Here is a 20,204-nt window from a genome sequence, read left to right as displayed (position 1 = left end):
TTGCTGAAGGAGACGCAGGCTTCTTCTCAGCCGTCATGACACGTCAACATCGAACGTAAGAGATCTCTTTCAACCCCGACGGATAACTTCAACTGAAGTACGGGCATGAGGTCGGTTGAGGGAATTAAAATGATGGTCAGCTGAGCAGCTGTCATTGCGTGCTGGACTCTTATTTCATTCTGATGCTGGAGGAAGGAGAACGATGGGGACCAACTTCAGATAAATGGACAACGCATCAGAAAGCCATTAAGATTCTACATGCAACCTTATTTTAGAAGTTCAGTGTTGCTTTTGTTTTGTAAATATACATTTCCCAGGCCGTTATTTATTCTAATTGAAAGATATCTTCAATACCGATGCTCATCGTGACAGCCTCGGCCGGCAGTTGCACACGTTTTCATCCACTCAATGCAAAAATCAAGCATTTTTCTAGCAGCGGAAAAATAAACACAGAGCACCCCTCAAGGTCTCGTTTCTTTGCCCAAATGTTCATCTTTTACTTCATTCATTATGTAATGAGTACAGTGAAAGACAAATAAATACAGACAGGACAGCAGCAAGGAGGAGCGGAAGACGGGGAGGAGGAGAAGAGATGGTGGAGTGTGGAAGGTCAAGGGATGGAGGGCGAGCAGCGGGTTTGAAACGGGACCGAAGCTGATCAATGTGAACCCCCAAAAAGTCTTTTAGTAACTGGAAACCAAAGCTGAAAGGCAAAACCATTTTATTCTGTATTGGTCTTCGGTTGATAATCGCCAACTTGCTGAGCAGACTCCACTCGGAGCACCGGCGAGCGTCGGTCTACAAAAACCTAAAGGCCCATGTGTGAGTGCTGTTGCAGGGTGAGAGAGAGCACAGGCTGAGGATAGAAAATGCAGGGAGGAGAAGATGGGGTGAGAAAACCCTCACTCAGAATCTGCCAGAAAAACAAAAAACAAACAAACAAAAAAAAAATACAACAGGAACATATTCAAATCGATAAAAAGAATACAAAACTGCTTCGTGGCCTTTTGTTTTTTGTTAGTTTTTACTTGAAAAAATACTTTAAAAAGTAAGAAGTCAACAGAAAACAGTGGTGGTGGTGGTGGAAAGTGGAAAGCTTGGCTGGACAAAGTGGACACTGAAAATCAAACTGAAGTTTTACGTATGCTCGATTCCCTCCGACCTCACAAATGGCGCCCGCACATCCAAATAACCTCAATGAGTTCAAATCAAGCACGGGCAAAACTTGCAGAAGTGTTTCAGAGCCGTCCTCTCTGAGCCGAGCTCTGGGGTGACCATAGACGTGACTTTGAGGGGGGGGTGGGGGTTTAACATTTCTAAATGACTGTGAAAAGACAGTGAGCACAAGTGGATGTGGACTCGCGAGTCCTGCGGTTATTAAGACTTTTCAACTGATTTCAGGAGGTTTTCTTTGCTCCTTCTCTTCACGTCCCAGTTGTAGACGCGTGCCATGTCTGAGGGGAGCAGCGAGTTAAGAAGAAACAGAAACGAGGGCTCTCACGAGCAGATGCACATTTCCTCATGTGTGCGCTGAAAGATAACAATGCTTATGAATGCAAATGAATGGAAACTTCTCTAAAGTGACATTTTTTTTTCCCTCCACAGCAGATTAATTAACCAACTTCAGCTTACTGCACATGGAGGCTACAAGTATATCGCCCATCTGCTCTCATATTGAGTACGTTTATCAAATTATTTCAAATGCTGGGACTTTAAAAGAATTTTCCCCTTAAAATAAAAATGCGGTACACAATCAAATGTTTATCGAATAAGAACAGTACTACTTCTGCTATGACTAACCGTGCAATCACGGCTCCACTCACACATCGGCCCAGCAGGTGTCGCCATTTGTCTGCTGCATAAAACGCCCCCAAAGCCCACAACACGTTTTCACCGTGTTTATTCGGTGCTGAAGACAGAAGCTGGGTCGATCCCTTTAGCAGGAAAAGCTGGAACAATAAGTGTGTGCGTGCAAAAGAAAAACTGAAACTTTTATCACCGTAGCACTGTGGAAGGATACTGACTTCGGTGGTGGTGAACTGGTCTCGCAGGAAATCCAGATCATCTTCGAGCGTCTCCAGGTTGCGAGATGCTGTGGACAGGTTCTTCTCCAGGAGAGCCTGGGCTTCGTCGATGTCGTACTCTAACATGACGTTGGCCTTTAAGGGAAAGGAGGGGCGGTCGGAAGCACATGAAATGAGAAGGACTTTCCACTGGTGGCATTTTTATTCCTGCAACAGCACTGCGTTTCATGCAAATTAATATATAACAACTGTTAAAGGGGACCGGCGGTATTTTCAACATTAAGCCTCTTTTATGAGTCGTCTGCAATGTTTTAGAACCCCCCTCAACGCTTTTTCAGAATGGCAAGTCATATGCATGTCCTAAAAGGTCCGTAAAAGCACCATAAACGTCCGTTTTCAAAATCATCAACTCACCGGAGTGGTTACTGGTGTGCACTGGTAATCCATATCAAATTTCGTGGCGAAAAGTTGCTTCTGTCGTGTTTTATTTGACATTTTGTAAATCCCATTGAGTTCTATGGAAGACTGGATGTTCATTGATATTACTCCGCCATCAAGTGGTGTAGAGTATAGCAAGTCAGATTCAACTGCTGAGCGGAAGTTTATCCACGGCTGTGAGGTGGCTAAGAAAATAGTTCGAGCATGAACGAGCTGCCAAATAATGATATGGATTACCAGTGCACACCAGTAACCACTCCGGTGAGTTGATGATTTTGAAAACGGACGTTTATGGTGCTTTTACGGACCTTTTAGGACATGCACATGACTTGCCATTCTGAAGCAGGTTGAGAAAAAGAGGCTTAATGTTGAAAATACCGCAGTTCCCCTTTAAAGGTTCAAATGAGGTCAAGAAGACATTATCCACTTAAATTAAATCGTCTTGTGCAGCTTCAATGCAGCCTGATGCACTATTTAACACACACATATATATATATGTATATATATATATATATATATATATATATATATGTCTTTAACATATAGACATATATATATATATAGATATAGAGAGAGAGAGAGAGAGAGAGAGAGAGAGAGAGAGAGAGAGAGAGAGAGAGAGAGATTTCTAATTAAGAACAAGTTATTTTGGAAAATGTTAACATGATGAAAAAAAACAAGTGTTTATAGTACTTTATATCGCACAACAAAAATGCTCAGTGTCTCACTTTGATATTAAGATCTGATTTATTGGTCATGCATACACACTAAATTTGTCCTCCGCTTTTAACCCATTCATTTTGGCACCTGTTGACACACACATGCACAGGGTCACACACTCAGAGACTGATGCCAACCTGGAGCGGTGGGCAGCCATTCACAGCACCTAGCACATATTTGTCAGTTAAAGGCTTTCTAGTTTCTTTCGCCATCTTTTACCACGGATCTAATACAGATCACGGTACAGCATCAGGTACAGCACTACAGTCGCCACCCTCGACCACAACGGATGCAGTAATCGCGTGTGTCCGAGCTGGATTAGCGCCACCAGGTCTCACCGGAGGCGTGCTCGTGCGACTGCCGTACTAAATACAGTACAGACCCCGCCCCGTGTTCTTTTCTTCTTCTAAAATCCAAATATTTTCCAGATGATAGACTGATGATGCACCATGGACTTCATCAGCGCTGGTTGTCAGATAGGTTTGCGTTTGCCTCCTAAGCAACAACCGGCAACTATTTGCAGGTTTCACTGCGTTACATCTGAGAGGCGCATCTGGCATTACTCTGACGTTTCCTCCAACGTTGTGGAAATAAAAGCTTTGCCTGATCATTACTTACCCCTAACCATAGGCACACTTTGTCGGTGGGCGGCACTGAGGCCTTACAGTAAACGTTGTCAGCCAATAGGAAGTGTGTTTCCATGGGTTCTGTGGTTTCCTGTGGGAACAAAAAAAAAAAAAAAAAAAAAAAAAAAAAAAAAAAAAAGGAGATTATGTGGTTGGTTCACTTTGTTCAGGACTTTGGATAAAAAAAATAGAACCAGAAGCTTAACTGCACTCTGGATCTGATCAACATGCTTAGAAAGATGCTGACAACTCCAGTAGTGTTGAAACTCATTATTAAGCCATTCCTGTCGTCCTCTGGAAGGCCTGTTAACATTAGCGGCCGACCAACCAGCACTGACTCAGTTCCAGTTTCCTGCTTTGCTTGTGATGTTGTGTAAGTAAACTCAAATCTCAGAGTCACATTCACCAGCGAACACTTGTACAAGCAGCCAACAGTGGACAGTTAGTAACAACAGCGCTACCTTTTTCTTCTGCATGTGCCGTAGGATTTCTAGCGTCTGTGTGATTTGTGGGATCTGGTTTTTCAACCTAAAAGAAAAGAGAAATAAATTAGTTTTACGATAGAAAGAAAGAAAGCCATCATGGGAATCTTTACACTGTACTTTCCTTGAATGCGAAGTTAGTTTGTGTCTGCTGAAGCGAGACCATTTTAAGCAGCAAGTAGAACCACGTGGCAACTCAAACTCAAAGTTTCAATTCAGAGGGCTGCAATGCTACTCCAAAATGACTATTGATGATATTAATGCATCTTTATTCTATACAAAGCTTTATTTTTTCCCCCTTCATATGAGAAAACGTTGTACTTTTAAGGCAAAGTATTTGTGTCAACTTATTAACTTCCAATACCTTCAAATAAGAACACTATAATCAGGAAGTATGTTTACATTACACTAGAAAATACCCCCCCCCCCCCCCCCCCCCCAACCCCCCCAAAAAAAATTAACTGTGTTAGTCCCATCTAAACTGGATTTTAAAATGTTACTCTGACCAAAAATGGCATGAAATCGAGCTTTTTTTTTTAAATCCGGCCGACACACCCAGATATTCCACTCCTGCATGTATGCGCCGCTGGACTCAAATGCACCTAGAAGCTGTGTACATGCTTCAAATTCCCAACTTATTGGCTTTTTTTGTAAAAACATTAATCCAGATGAATTTCCTAAAAAAGCTTCTCTCATTCACATGTTTTCTGTTTTTTTTTAAATTTGTGACTGAATATCAGCTCATTAAGACTGCGTCAACCTGCGGTCACTGAAACGATTTCGAGACTGCCGCTCTGCTCTAATAAAATCCTGATTTTATAAGCAGCACATGACAGCCATATTCAACCTGCTTTCTTTAATAATTCCACGATTTCAGTTTTGGGTTTGTGTCGAGTTTTGGAAACGATGCATAAATCTTCGCGATAGGACAGTTTATCTCTCAGCTAAAAAGTGTGAAAAGGTCCTGGTTCTCAGACCAGATATGGACCCAATTCTGTGGTAATAAAAGTACGAAAGAGTTTGTAATTCGCTTCATATTTGTGATGAAACTAGTCCGTCATGTTTAAAAAAAAAAAAAAACATGATTTCATCTTCACAGAAGACGTAGTGCTTCTAAATGCTAACTCTTTATGCAAAAACACAAGCTAGCCGACTGTGACATGAGAAACTCATAAAGACAGCACTATGACACAAAATACATTCTTTTTTTTTTTTTTTTAATCTTGACTACATCACATCTACCGTATTTTCCGGAATATAAGTCACACTTTTTTTTTTTACATAGTTTGGCTGGTCCTGCGACTTAATATCAAAATATATATAATTTAACATGTTTTTAAATGTTAATTCATACTGACTGACATGACCTAAGGAGTAAGAATTGCCATCTACAGCCGCGATTGGACACTCTAGGCTAACTATACACTGCTCCTGAACATCTGAAAAAATTAACTTAAAGACGACTGAGAAGGAAAATCCTATCCTGCAGGTAGTAAAATGCGCAGCCGAAAACTGTAATTGAGCAGCAGAAGGAAAGTTTGGAGCAAGTGAGAAAGTTGTGAGGGACTGGCGAAAAGCAAAGGTTAATCTGACCGCAATGAAGAAAACAAAGAAAGTTAATACAGCCATCTGAAAGCAAGACGGCCAGAGGTGGAGGAACGAATTCAGAGCACCAGTGCTATAATAAGAAAAAGTGAGTGAGAAGCCCTGGACATGTGTAAAGAACTGTGGAACTTGTGCGTGTGGTCAAGTGTTCTTCAGGTTGTGTTACCTAAGTTTCTTCTGAGACAGATTGAGCTCCATGTATTTATATTTCTGGTACTGTTCGTCCAGCCTCCTCAGCGCCGCATCAGCCGTCTCATTGCCGGCCTGCTTCATAAAGGAGTCAACATCCTCCTGTACAAAAAAAAAATCCACCAAGAGTGAGTCCAGACAAACTAAATTGAAATCCTGAGAATTGACAATGACAGGTCAGATTAGAGTGGGATTTTAAGCAGACACTGCTCAGTTAAGAATGTTTGGTAAGACGCATCACAATGAAAGGCAGAAGAATATATTTTTTTTTTTTAAAAAGCAGCATCCTCGTTCCTTTCCATTCTCTCTTTAACTAGTGACAAGAACATTAATACAAATGTTGTAGTTTATTTTTGACGGACTTGTGCAAACTGAGAAAAGTTTTTCAGTTAATGCCTCGTTCACTTCTTCTGAAACTTATAAAATAAAATTCACTCTTACTGAAAGTAGTCCCTTGTAAGGTTTTTGTTAGAATATATTTCTTAAAAGATAATTCTATCCAGTACACCTGCAAAGTCCCCCCGAAGAGGAGAGCTGACAGCCAAGAGACTGCACATATTAAGCTGTATTCACTACTCTTCCAGATGTAACTGCTCATTCAAATACATGGGTTTGGTAATATTTTGAGAGAACATTGAATGGGGAAAATTATAACGAGTCAACCCCGTTATAACTCCTAGTTAGACTGACCAAATGAATATTTTAAATCTTAGAAAAGAGAAAATGTACACTAAATCTAAGAAACGGCTATTACACAGACAGCAATGCCCATAGATGGACGGGGAGCAGCCGCCCAACATGCACACACAGCAGGATTAACTATGTTAGCTATACCGTTAGCTTAGCTAACTAGCTCGTTAGCAAGCGTGACGCACGTAAACATCGGCTACAGCTAGAACGGTTTAATTCCACAACAGACAAGTGACACTCGGAGAAATGTCAGGCTTAACGCACCACAAACACTGCTTCGGGGATTCCGAGGTGCCTTTTCTTTGTCGCCTGGACGGCATTGCTGTTGTCTATGGTCGCCGCCATGTTGAAGAGAGGCTACTCCTTCTTCCTGACGTTCAAGCATGCGCACAAGTCGTCTCTCACACTCTCTCCACAGCTCTCTCTCTCTATTTCGTTTTCTTGATACTCTGTCCACCAGATGACACTGCTGTTCATTGTGTATGTTGTGCTTCACGGTTCAAATAAGGTTTGGAGAGGACTTGTATACAGGGATTTCTGGAGTATTTTTTGAGCCCCTGCAGGGATTTCCATGGCAAAATAATGTCTGTTTTTAAAGCAGTGCTGCTCAAAGGTGCAAAGGGCTTACAATATTTATTTTTCGAATAAAATACTGGTTTGTGAGGTTTGCAAATCATTGCATTCTGTTGTTCATTTACATGTGTACACTGCATCCAACTTTTTGGGGGATTTGGGGTTGTATATCATGTTGTTTAGTGTTTTAATGCCTCTTAGTATTAGGAGATCTTTATGAACAGTTATATTTGGTGACTGTTGCAGTTTGAAATCTATCTCATGTGCTCAATCGATAGAAAAATCCTTTAATTTCAAGTCCTTCAGCAGTGTATTTTATGTTACCCTTGTGGGAATACGCTCTGTGGCTATTTCCAGCGGAGGTTTAATCCATGATGAGAAATTCTTGTGGTGGGTTGCATGAGTTCAGAGGTTTGAAAAGGCCGACTTGGACATGCTGTTGTTGTAACATGGTCAATCGTACCGATCTTTTATGGCAGCAGCCTGGAATGCAAACCGCATGGAAATGACTGTTCCTTGATGGAGGCAAAGAGTATGTAAAGTTTCCAATTTGATTGCAGTGTTTCTTCCCTCTTTGTACATCCTTGTACAACAGAAATGATCTGTCTTAGTCTTCCATTTTTCACTCGATTGTTGAATTGATTCAAAAACAGTTGAAACAAACACAAAAATAAAATCTGACAGCTCACACACAAATTTCCTTGAGGTCATGTTTACGTTTGATCCGGAAAATTCAGCACTGACAGCCACCATCTTGAATCTCACCAAGAGTATTTTACAAATACATTTCTGCAGCCTCTCGCCAATTTTTAGAAACACGGTTCATCAAAATTCATGACTGCTGACATAAAACAGTAGGTTATGTGTAGTTTCCTTGATTAGACACTTTATCAACCACACAGCAATCAAATATTAGAGTTTCCGGAAGCAAAAAGTACTTTTAATTTAAATGAATAGGTAAATGAAATAGTTGACAACAAGATGCTCGATTGAGACATCTTCTGCACTGGCCCATTCAACGCTTCATTTTAACATTATCTACTTCAATTAGCATTTCATAAATCCATGTTATGCCCACTCCCCTCGGGGTAAAACGAAAACAACAACCCCAGACTCTCCTCAGTAGCACGGTCTATATGGTGGAAAGTTTCAGTTTGATAATAAAAGTGTAAAAAAAAGTCAACATTTCAAACATCATTAATAGAATCATCATATTACCATACTATCTTTGGTGGTGGTCGATTGAGAGCAGCTGAGGGTTGTCTTGTCGTATGTAAATTAGAAGCACAAGGCCTGCTTGGTCTCACAAAAATCCACTGTTCCTCCAAACTCAGAAAAGTTTTGTGGTAGTATACAAAGATTTTATTAAGCTTTATTTATCAATATTTCATATTAACAACGGATACAAATAGTTATGTTTACTACTAAAGATGTAAGAGAGAAGTGTATTACCGTCCTCTGTAGTTTTTTTCCAGCTTCAAAGATAATTTTTGTGTCTTTGAGTTGGAAAATTGAACCTTTCCTATAATTTCACCACCACTCTTAACACATGTTTCAGCCACAAATGAAGACAAACTAGACAAAAAGCACTAAAAGCCTTTCATCCAGAAAACAGATGTTGAAATTAGCAGCAAGCTAGCTAGCTAGCAAAGCACAGGGTAACCTAGCTAAAAGTATCATAGGAGTTGCTGGACTTGGATTCATCAGGTTCCCAGTAACAGAACTCTAAAAACTAAAATGGCATTTTTACAGAATGTCTGTTTGATATGCACAAAAACAGAGAACTGCTGTCCCTTCAATTTGGTCGGTTTAATGCGCTTATCAAGTTGTTAACGTGGCTAAACAAGTTGTTCTAACAAGTTTGCAAAATCTTGCATAGCCATAAAACTTGATCAATAAGAACTTAAATTAAGCAATTTACTGAGTTACCAACAACAATTCGTTGAACTTTTATTTGAAAATGAGCGTTTTTTTTAATGTCATGTTTAATTTGATCACATTTCAGAATCAACATTGCAAGACAGTTTGCACTAATATTCGAGTGCCAAATGATTCCTTTCTTCTGCAGTGATCCTCGATGGGTTTGGACCACAAAGCCTTTTAAATGCAAATCACATGGAAACACGGATAGTCTTTTGAAGTTGATGGAAAAGTCTTGCAAACCAAATTAGCCTTCTGGGCAAAGAATAACATAACCAACCCCTCTTTATTTGAAAAACAAAATCACCATAGAAACATTGATCAAAACATGTTGGTCATGGCATTATTCTTGCACAATTTTTGATAGATTAATGTGATGGTAAGGGAGATTAAGGAGCACCATAGGAGCACCGAGTAGCTTGATCGCTGTACCACGAAAGCTCTTTCTTTGTAGGCTACAGAGCGAATGTTGCATTTTGTTTACATCTAAGACATATCATCAAATTTAAATCCCGTTATCCCTTCTAAAGCAGCGCTATAAAAAATATTTTGCTATACAGCAGTACAATATTAAGTTTTGACTTGAAAATGGGGCTCAGAGGGTGCAGGTATTTATGTGCGTCAGTGTAAAAATCCTACACAATACCAAATAGGCTACAAAGTTAATTTAGGGAGAAACTACAGATGGTTTAAAGTCTATACTAATTTATACCGCTCTGATGTCTGATTAATCTAATACAAGAAATAGAGGCACATACAGTTAGCTGTTGTGTAATTGATGGTATAGCTATATTAATCATATGGTAAAGTTTTAGGGCTCTTTGTGACATGCATTCATCAGATCAGTTACAAAAAGTGAGTCAAGTTAGTCCAGCTTGTTTAGAGACAGAGTGTTCTTCTTTCTTACACTCTTAATGTGTTCTTCAGTGGGAATACTACAACTTTTATGACAGCTGTGTTTAGGCAGAGGGCAAAGGTTGAAGGATCTTTCATACTGGTTCATAAACTGCCCTTTTGAAACCTTTTGACAGCGAGATTTGTTCAGCCACGTCAGCTTTTTTGCAGGAAAATATGACAATATTTAGTAGTGATACTACTTTGCACATAAGAGGACAAAAATAACCTTCCACAAGGGCTAAAAAGTATTTAACTGCTGAATTCACGGGAAAAGTTGATAATTTATTTTAAGCGAAAGCCATTTTTTTTATTGGCTTCACATCCCCATCTAATGGCTACATCCATCTTTTGCATACAGTCCATGTGTGAACTGTATGTCATATATAATGAGGATTAGTGCTGATCTACAGTCATTTCTATGATATCTTGAGTTAGTGTTTGTCAGCAAAACAAAACCAGGCAACAGGCCATTCTTTGCTCGCATCTTGTTTGTAAAAAAACAACTTTGAAACTGGAAAAAGGTTCAGTTTTTACATGAAGTTCCTGCATTTTTAAGCAATATGAATCACTATCAGCAGATACTTCTACAGTTCCACACCACTGACTGCATTTGCTATAAAAGAAGGATGTCACCACCATGACATCATCCACTATTTGCAAACTGGAGTTGTTAAGCCTTGATTTTGGCATTTGGTCATCACTATTCTTAGTCGTTTTTCAGCTAGAACTGACATTTGGAAAAGAGGGTGGAGGAGCTGAGGAGGGTGAAACTTGACAGCCAGTTGAAAATAAAATACATGATGGCCATACATTTACACTTTTGAGGCCTATTATTTATTTAAGGATGGATTTATTTTTAAGCACATTAAAGAACTCTGATCAGAGGGAGAGAATCTAAAATCATAATGACTGGTGGAAAAGCACAGTATTTCATGAAAGAAGTTCAACAAAGAAGTTTTCTTAACGTGAGTCCATTGGAGCCATTTTGAAGCCATACCTTAGAGGCTATCACTGACACTCTATATGAAAACACAAATAGCAAAAAAACCAACATATTACTTAAAAACACTGAATCAGCTCTGTATAAATATCAATCCCATCTTCAGAATATAGTTAGAGGCTCATTCTGGAGTCGACATCACATCATTGGCAGCCTTGATAATCAATGGCTCTGCGTTCTTCCCATCATCAAAGACTCCTGGACTGAAGAAGGGGAAAATCCTCTCAGAGAACAAACACCCGGTAAAGGTGTAGATGTGAGAGCCTGCATCCGCATCGAAGAACGACACCGTTCCTTCCTCGTGGTCTGTAAACACTCCGACAGTCTGTGGCTTTTCATGGAGAGCAAGAAGGACAGAGGGGGAGTCCAGAGCTCGATACTCACTGCCGTTCCTCAAACGCACCGTCCAAAAGCCGTTCTCTGGCGTGGAGGTGATCATGCCTTTCCTGTTGACAGTCTCTTTGACCACGCCCAGGTCCCAGAAGGTCTTTTGACCCACAGCAACCTAATTTACAGCCAAACCCATTACAAGGATTAGTGACACTTTTAGTGTTGGTGGAGCTTCAGAAGCGACTGTGGTTGAAAGAAAAAGCAATCCACCTGGAAGTAGAACCTCCCAGACAGGAAGCCTTTCTTGCCCAGAACGCAGATGACGGGGTCGAAGCGTTGGGGGTTGTCAGGGACGATGTGCAGCAGCTCACCTCGGCCCGCCTGCTTTCCATCAGCTGATAAGACGATGTTTGGATGGGCAGTGTGTGGGTCCAACACCACATCGACTATAGAGATAAGGCATTGTTCAAACATTACCGTCACAAATGGCATTATTTTTTCTTTTCCACTGCCAGCCTTTTACATGGATTGATCACCCAGTCTACAACCACCAGTATCAAAGGTCACGAGTAGGAATCTCCTAGTCTTTGGGGAAGCCTGCAGCATAACTGAGAAGGTTAAGGGTAATGAGCAAATTAAATGGTGAAATAGTTCAGAGAATAAATGACTGGACACAATTGATTGTAAGGTTAAATGGGGAAAAAAATGGAAAAATGTGGCTTCTTTAGTTGATAAAAAAGTGATTTAGATATCAGTGTTAAACATGTTCATACCTGCATATTTCTGCATCCTTCTCATCTCTGTCAGAGGAAAAAAGAAAAGAAAGTAATGCTTTGAAATGTGTTTAAATGTAAGGACTGTTTGTCTGACCTTAGTGTGTATATGACAGTGTTAGATTAAATTTTTCATCTCATGAAAAATATTATTTCATCTTGAATTTAATGGTAGCAGCCCGTCTTAGCTCACTTTACCTTCTTTCTTCAACCTGTCCAGTTCATTCTTTAGCGTGACATCCAGTTTGGACAGCGCTCTCCTCACCGTGCCCACGCAGAGCTCAGGGTGGACGCCGATTTCCATCCATTGTTTGGTGGGTGGGGGCGACATGAGAGAGGGCAAGCTCTGCCACAGGGAAGAAATTCCAAATTTTTGCATGAATGTGTCATATTTTCACCCCCCAAAAAATGGTGCACTATCAAGGCCAAAATTGTTTCCGACACAAAACTACAAATTCATTTTTTTTACCACAAAACCTCACCTTCATCTAATTGAAAAAGAGTTCATGTGATGGAAACGCTGGGTCGGATAGAGAAACACATATTCCTTCCCTCTTTTTTATCAATCTTGTTCAAAATCCTTGCCTTCCTAAGTTAAACACCCCACACTCACCACAGTCTGATGTCCATGCTAACCTGTAAGAGATGCAGGTGGTCATCGGTGTTCCCCAACACCTCCAGCTCAGTGTTTCTCCTCTGCAGCTCAGTGACTTCCTGCTGCAGCTCGCCGATGAGCTCCTCCGCCCTCCTTTCTGTAGCCTCTTGCTTCTCCTTAATCTCTAGGTTGACTTCAGCTCGTATCTCCTCGATGGAGCGGCTCAGAGATGCAAAGAGACGATCGCTCTCCGTCATCTCCTTCTCTGCACTCAGCTGGATAAAGATATTAGAAAGCATGTTTGAACTATAACCGTGAGTATATGTTTCAGTGACGATCAATGCATTAAGCTCAATAAACTTCTTTCAATTAAACTTGCCTACTTCTGGGTCCATTTTTGTTTTATTTGCCCCAAATAGCAGGGCTGGAAATATTTAGTATATCTGAAGAACCAAAGAGAGCAGTGGAAGGTATGCTTTAATGAATTCTATGCTGTTGGAGAAATCCGTATCCCTGCTGCCTTTTACCAGGCGGCTTTATCAGCATACTGCTCATATGAGAACATAAATAGCAAGTACACAATGATGCCATGATCATGCCTTCTACTTTTATGGTCTTCCAAAAGCCTAAACTGCTTTTCTAAACCCATTTCTGATGACAACCTAAACGTAAAGTGAGGAAGAGGACCTTCTTTCTTTCTCCAGCATGAAAGCTGATGTGGAGATATGTTTTACAGCACGAGCTCACCAAATCTCACGAAACTTGGTTCGAGAGCGTCGGCGAAACAAGAAGCGCAACGTTTTGTTGCAAGTCGGGATCACATTGGTTAAAGCTGTGAAACCCAGCATTGGCCTCGGTGGAGTACACGAGATCCCCTATAATTTCAAATGTTTGATGACTCAACTCCATTCATCTGCTTAGTTCAACTAGATGACAGGAATGAATGTTTCCATGACAACTTACTGTGCTAAGCTTCAGACAGTTTTTAATCTCCCCTGCTTTCTTCAGTCGCTCCTGGGTGGTCTGTTGTAAATCTGCCCCAGTCTGCTTCATTTGGACCTAAACAGGGAAAAAAAGAGAGCAAACTTTGAGTTGTTGGTAGAAAGCATATAATGTATAACATTTAACTCAGTTACATTGGGACATTCATAGTCCTGAAAGTACACCCTTTTTCAGTTCTAAGGTGTTACGCTTTTTAAAAATCATGTCCTGACATGTAAATTCTTACAATTAAAATGGGGCGTTCTTTCTGTCTCACATGATCTAGTCTTGAAACCCCCCGTTGTCTTAGACCCACATTCTATAAAGCAGAATATCCTCCATATACCTTCCTCTCGTTGCTTTCCTCCTCCATAGTGACGGTCTGGTGCTCTTTGTGCTCTGTCTCGGTGCAGAACTGACACACACACATCTGCTCGTCCCTGCAGAACATCTCCAGCAACCTCTGGTGCTTCTTACACATCCTGTCCTGCAGGTTCTTCACCGGCTCCATCAACTTGTGCAGCTTCAGGGTGACGACCCTCCGGTGTGGCTCCAAGTGGGCTTCGCAGTAGGACGTCAGACAAACCAGGCAGGACTTTAGGGCCCTCACCTGCTGGGATGTGGCGGCGCAGACGTCACACACCACATCACCCGGTTTGGCTGCAGACAGCGGTGAAGCCGACGAGCAGACTATAATTTGCTTAAACGAGTCGGCGAGCTCTTTGAAGGCGGTGTTGATGCTTATTTCAGGCCGGGAGGTGAAAGACTTCTTACAGGTGGGGCATTGGCACGCATCACTGCTGTCCCACACAGTCTGGATGCAGGCTTGGCAGAAGTTGTGTCCACAAGGAGTGGTCACTGGGTCGGTAAACACGTGCTGACAGATGGTGCACTGGAACTGTTTTTCCGGCAGCATGTTGCCCGAGGAGGCCATTATCTGTACGACGAGAAATGAGGAAGTTGTGATCAGCGAGAGGAAGATCTTTAATCTAGGAAGTGCAGAAAAATCACTGTCACGGGCAGAAAGAGAGCTGCTTACCCATGTTGCTAGTTTTCTAAAACAAAACAATGATACCAGTGATTCTGCTCCCATTTGTGTGCAACTGTGTAAATACGTTGAAGCACAATATGTTTTTCCTAAAATTCAGGATTCATATGCCCAGCTCTGTTTGCTTTGGTCAGTGCATTTGTCATAGTTTTCTCCACAAACCACATACACAAGGCACACCCAGTCTTTACTCAGATTAACATAACAGCATGTCACAATAACAACATAACAACGGTTGCACATTTACACACTACTACCTCAGACATGAAATTACATTCCTGCAGTCCTACCGAAACATGAGTCAAACATCTGATCCAAAAATAAATACACCGTATTGTTAATACAATTAACTGCTCACATCAGAAGTCAAGACTTTGAATTGGTCATTCCAAAGCATTGGCTTTATTCCTGTCAACCATTCTCTGGCAGAGCATTCTTGCTTGCTTAGAGTCATTGTCTTGTGGCACGATGACCCATCTCTTAAGGTTCACTTTGAGAATATTTGTCCTGGCATTTTCTTTAGACTTGCCACCCCTCCTATTCCACACCCTATACTGGAACGTAGCGTTTTTCCTCTCCCCAAACATAACGTCGATAAAATTGCAGATGGCGATATGTTCTTTGTGGAGATCAGTCTGTGCTTTCCAGCTGTGCACTCGGTTGTTTTACAGTATTATTCCAGTTGTGGAGTCATTGACATTAACACTAGCCAACATAAAAACAGCCCTTTGACTGAGTTCCTCATAAATTAGCTTTGTTTATCCCAGTAAAGATTCAACTTTGATCATTTTTATTATAGGAAAAACATTATGCCTAGTTACAACCAGCTCTCATTCCACTGACGGAAAACTCATAACTATCTACCCCTTTATATAACAGTACATTAACTCAGACGTTCACACATACTCATGTATATGTGAACATGTAACATTGGATAATAGCCCTCAATAGAAAATAAGCAGTAACAATATTTCTAGGAATGGTTAAAGGCTTAAGTGACAGGATTTATTTTATGCTAATCTAGCTAAGACTAAGACTACAAGTTATTTTCATCTTAATGCTTTACAATCTAAATCTTACTGTTTATTTCTTATGAAAGTGTACATATATACTATCAATCACATTCCAAAGTAATTCTTTACTCCCTCACTCTAAACTAATAAGGCGTTAGATATCAAATTTCGTTGTTAGCCACAACAACTACTCTGTGAACATTAAGCAAAAACTGATTTCAGTAAAAGAACTGCTTTAACTCATCATCCAAATTGCAATTCAGACTACAAGTTTTCATGATTTGAACTTACCACTGTGCTAACCTGGCCTAACCAGATGCTTAGCTTAATACTGGAATTAAAGGAAATTGACTAGCTTGGATTTCTCCAAAATTGCTTGCTACATGACACGCTATTCTTTCTCGTTTATTCAATCCAATTTGTTAGAACAATATTTTGTGGTTTTCCAGAACAAGACAAACGTTTTAGTCCTTTTTCCCTTTTTAAAAGTGGTTCAGATTATACGCCGCAGAAAGTGAGAGACCTGCCATTAAAGCTGCGGTTTTTAGTGGCGGGGTGCAGATATCGCTTGGAATTGGTATGGAAGAAGACGACATCATGCATGAACAGGGCTACCAAGAAATCTAAGAATTGGACATAAAGCACTTTGGTCACATCATGGCACTATGTATTCAGTCATGAATAAGCTTGGTATACAAATCCTTGTGCATTCAAAGTTTAAAGGTCCACGCTGGTGTTTCCAATGTGGCTGCTGAGTGACCAAACTCATTCAGACTTTTAGGTTGAAGCAGCTGCAGCTTCATTTACATAGTGCCTACAAATGAACGGTGTCAGTCCTCTGACCTAAGAGCTAAGTCTGTTTTCACCCACATACTGAACTACCCTTTTACACATGAACACAAAGACACCAAAGGTGACTAAAGGGTTAACTCATCTCGTAAATCCACTAAACTGTTGCTCAAAGCTGCTTACTTCTTCATCTGTAAAAGTAAAAAGGCACAGTGGCACAAAACAAAGCCCATTTAAATACAAATATCAGCATTTGTAACATTCTATGCTTTTCTGAGCAGCAGGTCAGACATAATTGGCTAATATCTAACAGTTCCTCTTTTCATCTATCTGTGACTGAACCTTTAAAACTGATCAATGAGCACTTTCTCAGTCTTTTTCCACTATAAAACATTTCTATTATTAAGATAATCCTTAGCTCTTACTGCATATTGCTCATACTTACTTCTCTCAGTTGAAGCAGCCACTTGTGCGTGACGGCAGAGCAGGTGACTCTGCTGTATGAGTTAGCATGAATACATTACAGGCTGAGCTGTCACACAGGGAAACGTAACGTCAACAGTTATTCATCAGCCAAGCCCTCCCTCTCCTAAGCCACTCTGACCGGTTTCTCTGTTCGCTTCACTTAAACCACCTAATCTTAAGATAGCTGCATTTCCAGCACAGCCCATCATTAGTTACTGTGCCAACACAACAGAACTGGCAGGTTGTGGCACAAACTTTGTGTATGGATGTGAACATGTATATGTGATCATGGAAATACTTGATAATAGCCCTTAGACAGGGTAAGAGTGTGTTTGCGTCATGGGTGTGGCGTTTGAGTCCAATGGTTAACATTTTCCACTTACAACAGACCTGAAGTATCTGCTTTAGACAGCAGACAGGTTGGAGGAATGCTGCAGTGCATTACATGGTTAAAGGGACACATTTAGCTTCAGATAAGAGCAGTGTCAACATGTTAAAAGCTTTCCTTTTTACACTTGAATAAAGGCAGTGCACATTAGCGTACAGGAAAGACTATTATTGATGGAGACAGAGTGGTTGTTATTTACCCTTTGTGCCTGTCAGATAACATCTTGAGCGCAACCAGTTGTAATTTGGAGCACATTTTCAGATAAGAATATATGTGACAGGCAGTCACGCGATGGGGCATTTTACCAGTGGTGGAAGCCTTTGCTTCCTTTTCAGTACAGTACAAATTTGAAATACTCTCGGCTTCTACTCAACGGCATGTCAGAAGGAAACGTTTTACTCCTCTTTGGTTCACATGATTCTGATTTTAGAATGTTTCAAGATTTGATATCTAAAAAATAAAATGGTTATGAACGAGACTATTGCCAGTCAACCATACCATGAACATCGATGGACAGTGATGGTGTGGGCGTTCAGCCTGGATGGTCTTTCTCATCTTTGGCACGAAGAACCAGATTTAAGTAGTTCACAGAGAAAGCTGAAACGTGTCCACTCTCTTTTTATCCATTTGAGATAAGTTCGTGCCCAGAAATCTCAGTGGCGTTTCTGCAGAGTAGATACACTATATTGCAAAAAGTATTCACTCATCCATCCAAATATTTAAATTCAGGTGTTCCAATCACTTCCATGGCCACAGGTGAATAAATTTGAGCACCTCGGCATTCTACAAACATTTGTGAAAGAATGGGTCGCTCTCAGGAGCTCAGTGAATTCCAGCGTGGTGCAGTGATAGGATGCCACCTGTGCAACAAGTCCAGTTGTAAAATGACATCCGGGGTCAGGTGAGGTGCATAGTGCGCAAAGGTCGACAACTTTCTGAAGAGTCAGTCGCTACAGGCTTCCAAACTTCATGTGGCCTTTAGATAAGCCTAAGAACAGTGCGTAGAGAGCTTCATGGAATGGGTTTCCATGGCCGAGCAGCTGCATCCAACCCATACATCACCAAGTGCAACGCAAAGCGTCGGATGCAGATGTGCAAAGCACGCCGCCACTGGACTCTAGAGCAGTGGAGACGCGTTCCCTGGAGTGACGAATCACGCTTCTCCATCTTTGTGGAAACAGTTTGGGGACGGCCCCTTCCTGTTCCAACATGACTGCAGCTGCACCAGTTTACAGGAGAAGTTCCATAAAAACATGAATGAACGGAATTTGGTGTGGAAGAAGTTGACTGGCCTGCACAGAGTCCTGACCTCAACCCGATAGAACACCTTTTGGAATGAATTAGAGCGGATACTGCAAGCCAGGCCTTCTCGTCCAACATCAGTGTCTGACCTCACAAATGTGCTTCTGGAAGAATGATTAAAAGTTCCCATAAACACACTCCGAAACTTTGTGGAAAGCTTGCCCAGAAGAGTTGAAGCTGTTATAGCTGCAAAGGGTGGGCCGACGTCATATTAAACCCTCTGGCTTAAGAATTTGGTTGTCACTTAAGTTCATATTAAGGCAGGTGTAAAGGCAGATGAATACTTTTGGTAATGTATTGTATATTCTGAATGTAGCAGAGGACTGTGCTGACTGAAAATGGTTTTCGAAATGATCCCTGAGTCCATGTGGTGATAACAATCGCGGTGGCTTGGTGAGAAAGCTCAAAGGTCAAGTCTCTCCTGGGCCTTTATGCGCTGAGATTTCCCCAGACTCCCTGAATCTTTTTACAAGATTATTCTCTACGGATGTCAAAAGATCGATGCAATTTCTTATTGATTTCATATTGTTTCAGATCTGGTCAGTAGTTCTCTGCAGGAGACGGATAAAAATAGATGAGCTTGCATGAAAAGACTACTCCGTGGGTTAACGCTCCTTTTATATCCAATACTGGCACCCCCACTTGTCACTTTCATATTTCATAAACTCTTCTTTGCTTCTCTCTCTTTTCTTTCTTTTGCTGGGTTGCTGGCATTGCATCCTACTTTTATTTTTTTGTTACAAACCCTATATAAAGGCACTGAAAGTATTTTTCTTTTCTTTTGTACTTGTGTTTGTTAAAAAAAAACCTTTTTAGGAAATGGGGTTTGTAACCTTTGTGCACTCTTGCCATATTACACCATCTCCTGATAAAAAAAAAAAACTTTCCAGAGGTATGCCAATTTATCCAACCAGGGCACCACGCATCAGCTTACATTAGCATGCTGTTTGCATCAGGTGAATCTGTGTGGTTTCACATCTGCTTTGTAGTACCGAAGACGGCACGAAACTAAATCAAACTCTAAGTCACCTCCAATTCAACTGGCGAAAAAGACCCCAGGCTCTATCTTCAGTCTCTTCATCTACATCTTTTATATAATGCACCCTAATCTTTCAGCAAGGAGAGTTATTATTCACCCATAAGTTGATGGTTTTCCATTCATAATGCCTCCTTCATGTGATTTGCAGGAGCGTGACTATATCGGAGGGTGTTTTCCTGTAGGGAGGGATCTTTAAAGAAGATGTAAATGGCATTGTGACAGTGATGCAGTTTTTGCATCTCAAGGGGACTCAGATATATTTAAAGGGAGCAAGTCAGGAGAAAACAAAGGATTGAGGGAAAAAAGGCAGGAAATAA

At 40.9% G+C, this 20,204-nt stretch overlaps 2 protein-coding genes across 2 annotated transcripts; both read right to left on the bottom strand.

Annotated features, from left to right (window-relative positions):
* Nucleotides 1-461: 461 nt before the first annotated feature.
* vbp1 (von Hippel-Lindau binding protein 1) lies at nt 462-7,154 on the bottom strand. Its single transcript, XM_075451316.1, has 6 exons — nt 7,039-7,154; nt 6,062-6,186; nt 4,270-4,336; nt 3,801-3,899; nt 2,021-2,159; nt 462-1,454 (listed from the first exon to the last, which is right to left on the bottom strand). Exons 1-6 carry the CDS (start codon nt 7,117-7,119, stop codon nt 1,378-1,380), a joined length of 588 nt encoding a protein of 195 aa, XP_075307431.1. The 5' UTR covers nt 7,120-7,154; the 3' UTR covers nt 462-1,377.
* Nucleotides 7,155-8,722: 1,568 nt separating this feature from the next.
* Nucleotides 8,723-17,209, bottom strand: LOC142368879 (E3 ubiquitin-protein ligase TRIM38-like). Its single transcript, XM_075451081.1, has 8 exons — nt 17,139-17,209; nt 14,190-14,780; nt 13,826-13,921; nt 12,904-13,137; nt 12,466-12,613; nt 12,268-12,294; nt 11,765-11,940; nt 8,723-11,669 (listed from the first exon to the last, which is right to left on the bottom strand). The coding sequence occupies exons 2-8, from the start codon at nt 14,775-14,777 to the stop codon at nt 11,286-11,288; spliced, it is 1,653 nt and encodes a 550-aa protein (XP_075307196.1). The 5' UTR covers nt 14,778-14,780; nt 17,139-17,209; the 3' UTR covers nt 8,723-11,285.
* Between the last annotated feature and the right edge of the window lie 2,995 nt (nt 17,210-20,204).

Source organism: Odontesthes bonariensis, chromosome 19 (assembly GCF_027942865.1).
Source record: "Odontesthes bonariensis isolate fOdoBon6 chromosome 19, fOdoBon6.hap1, whole genome shotgun sequence".
NCBI lineage: Eukaryota > Metazoa > Chordata > Actinopteri > Atheriniformes > Atherinopsidae > Odontesthes > Odontesthes bonariensis.
Note: the sequence above shows the minus strand (reverse complement) of the source record. Positions and strands in the feature narration are given on the sequence as shown.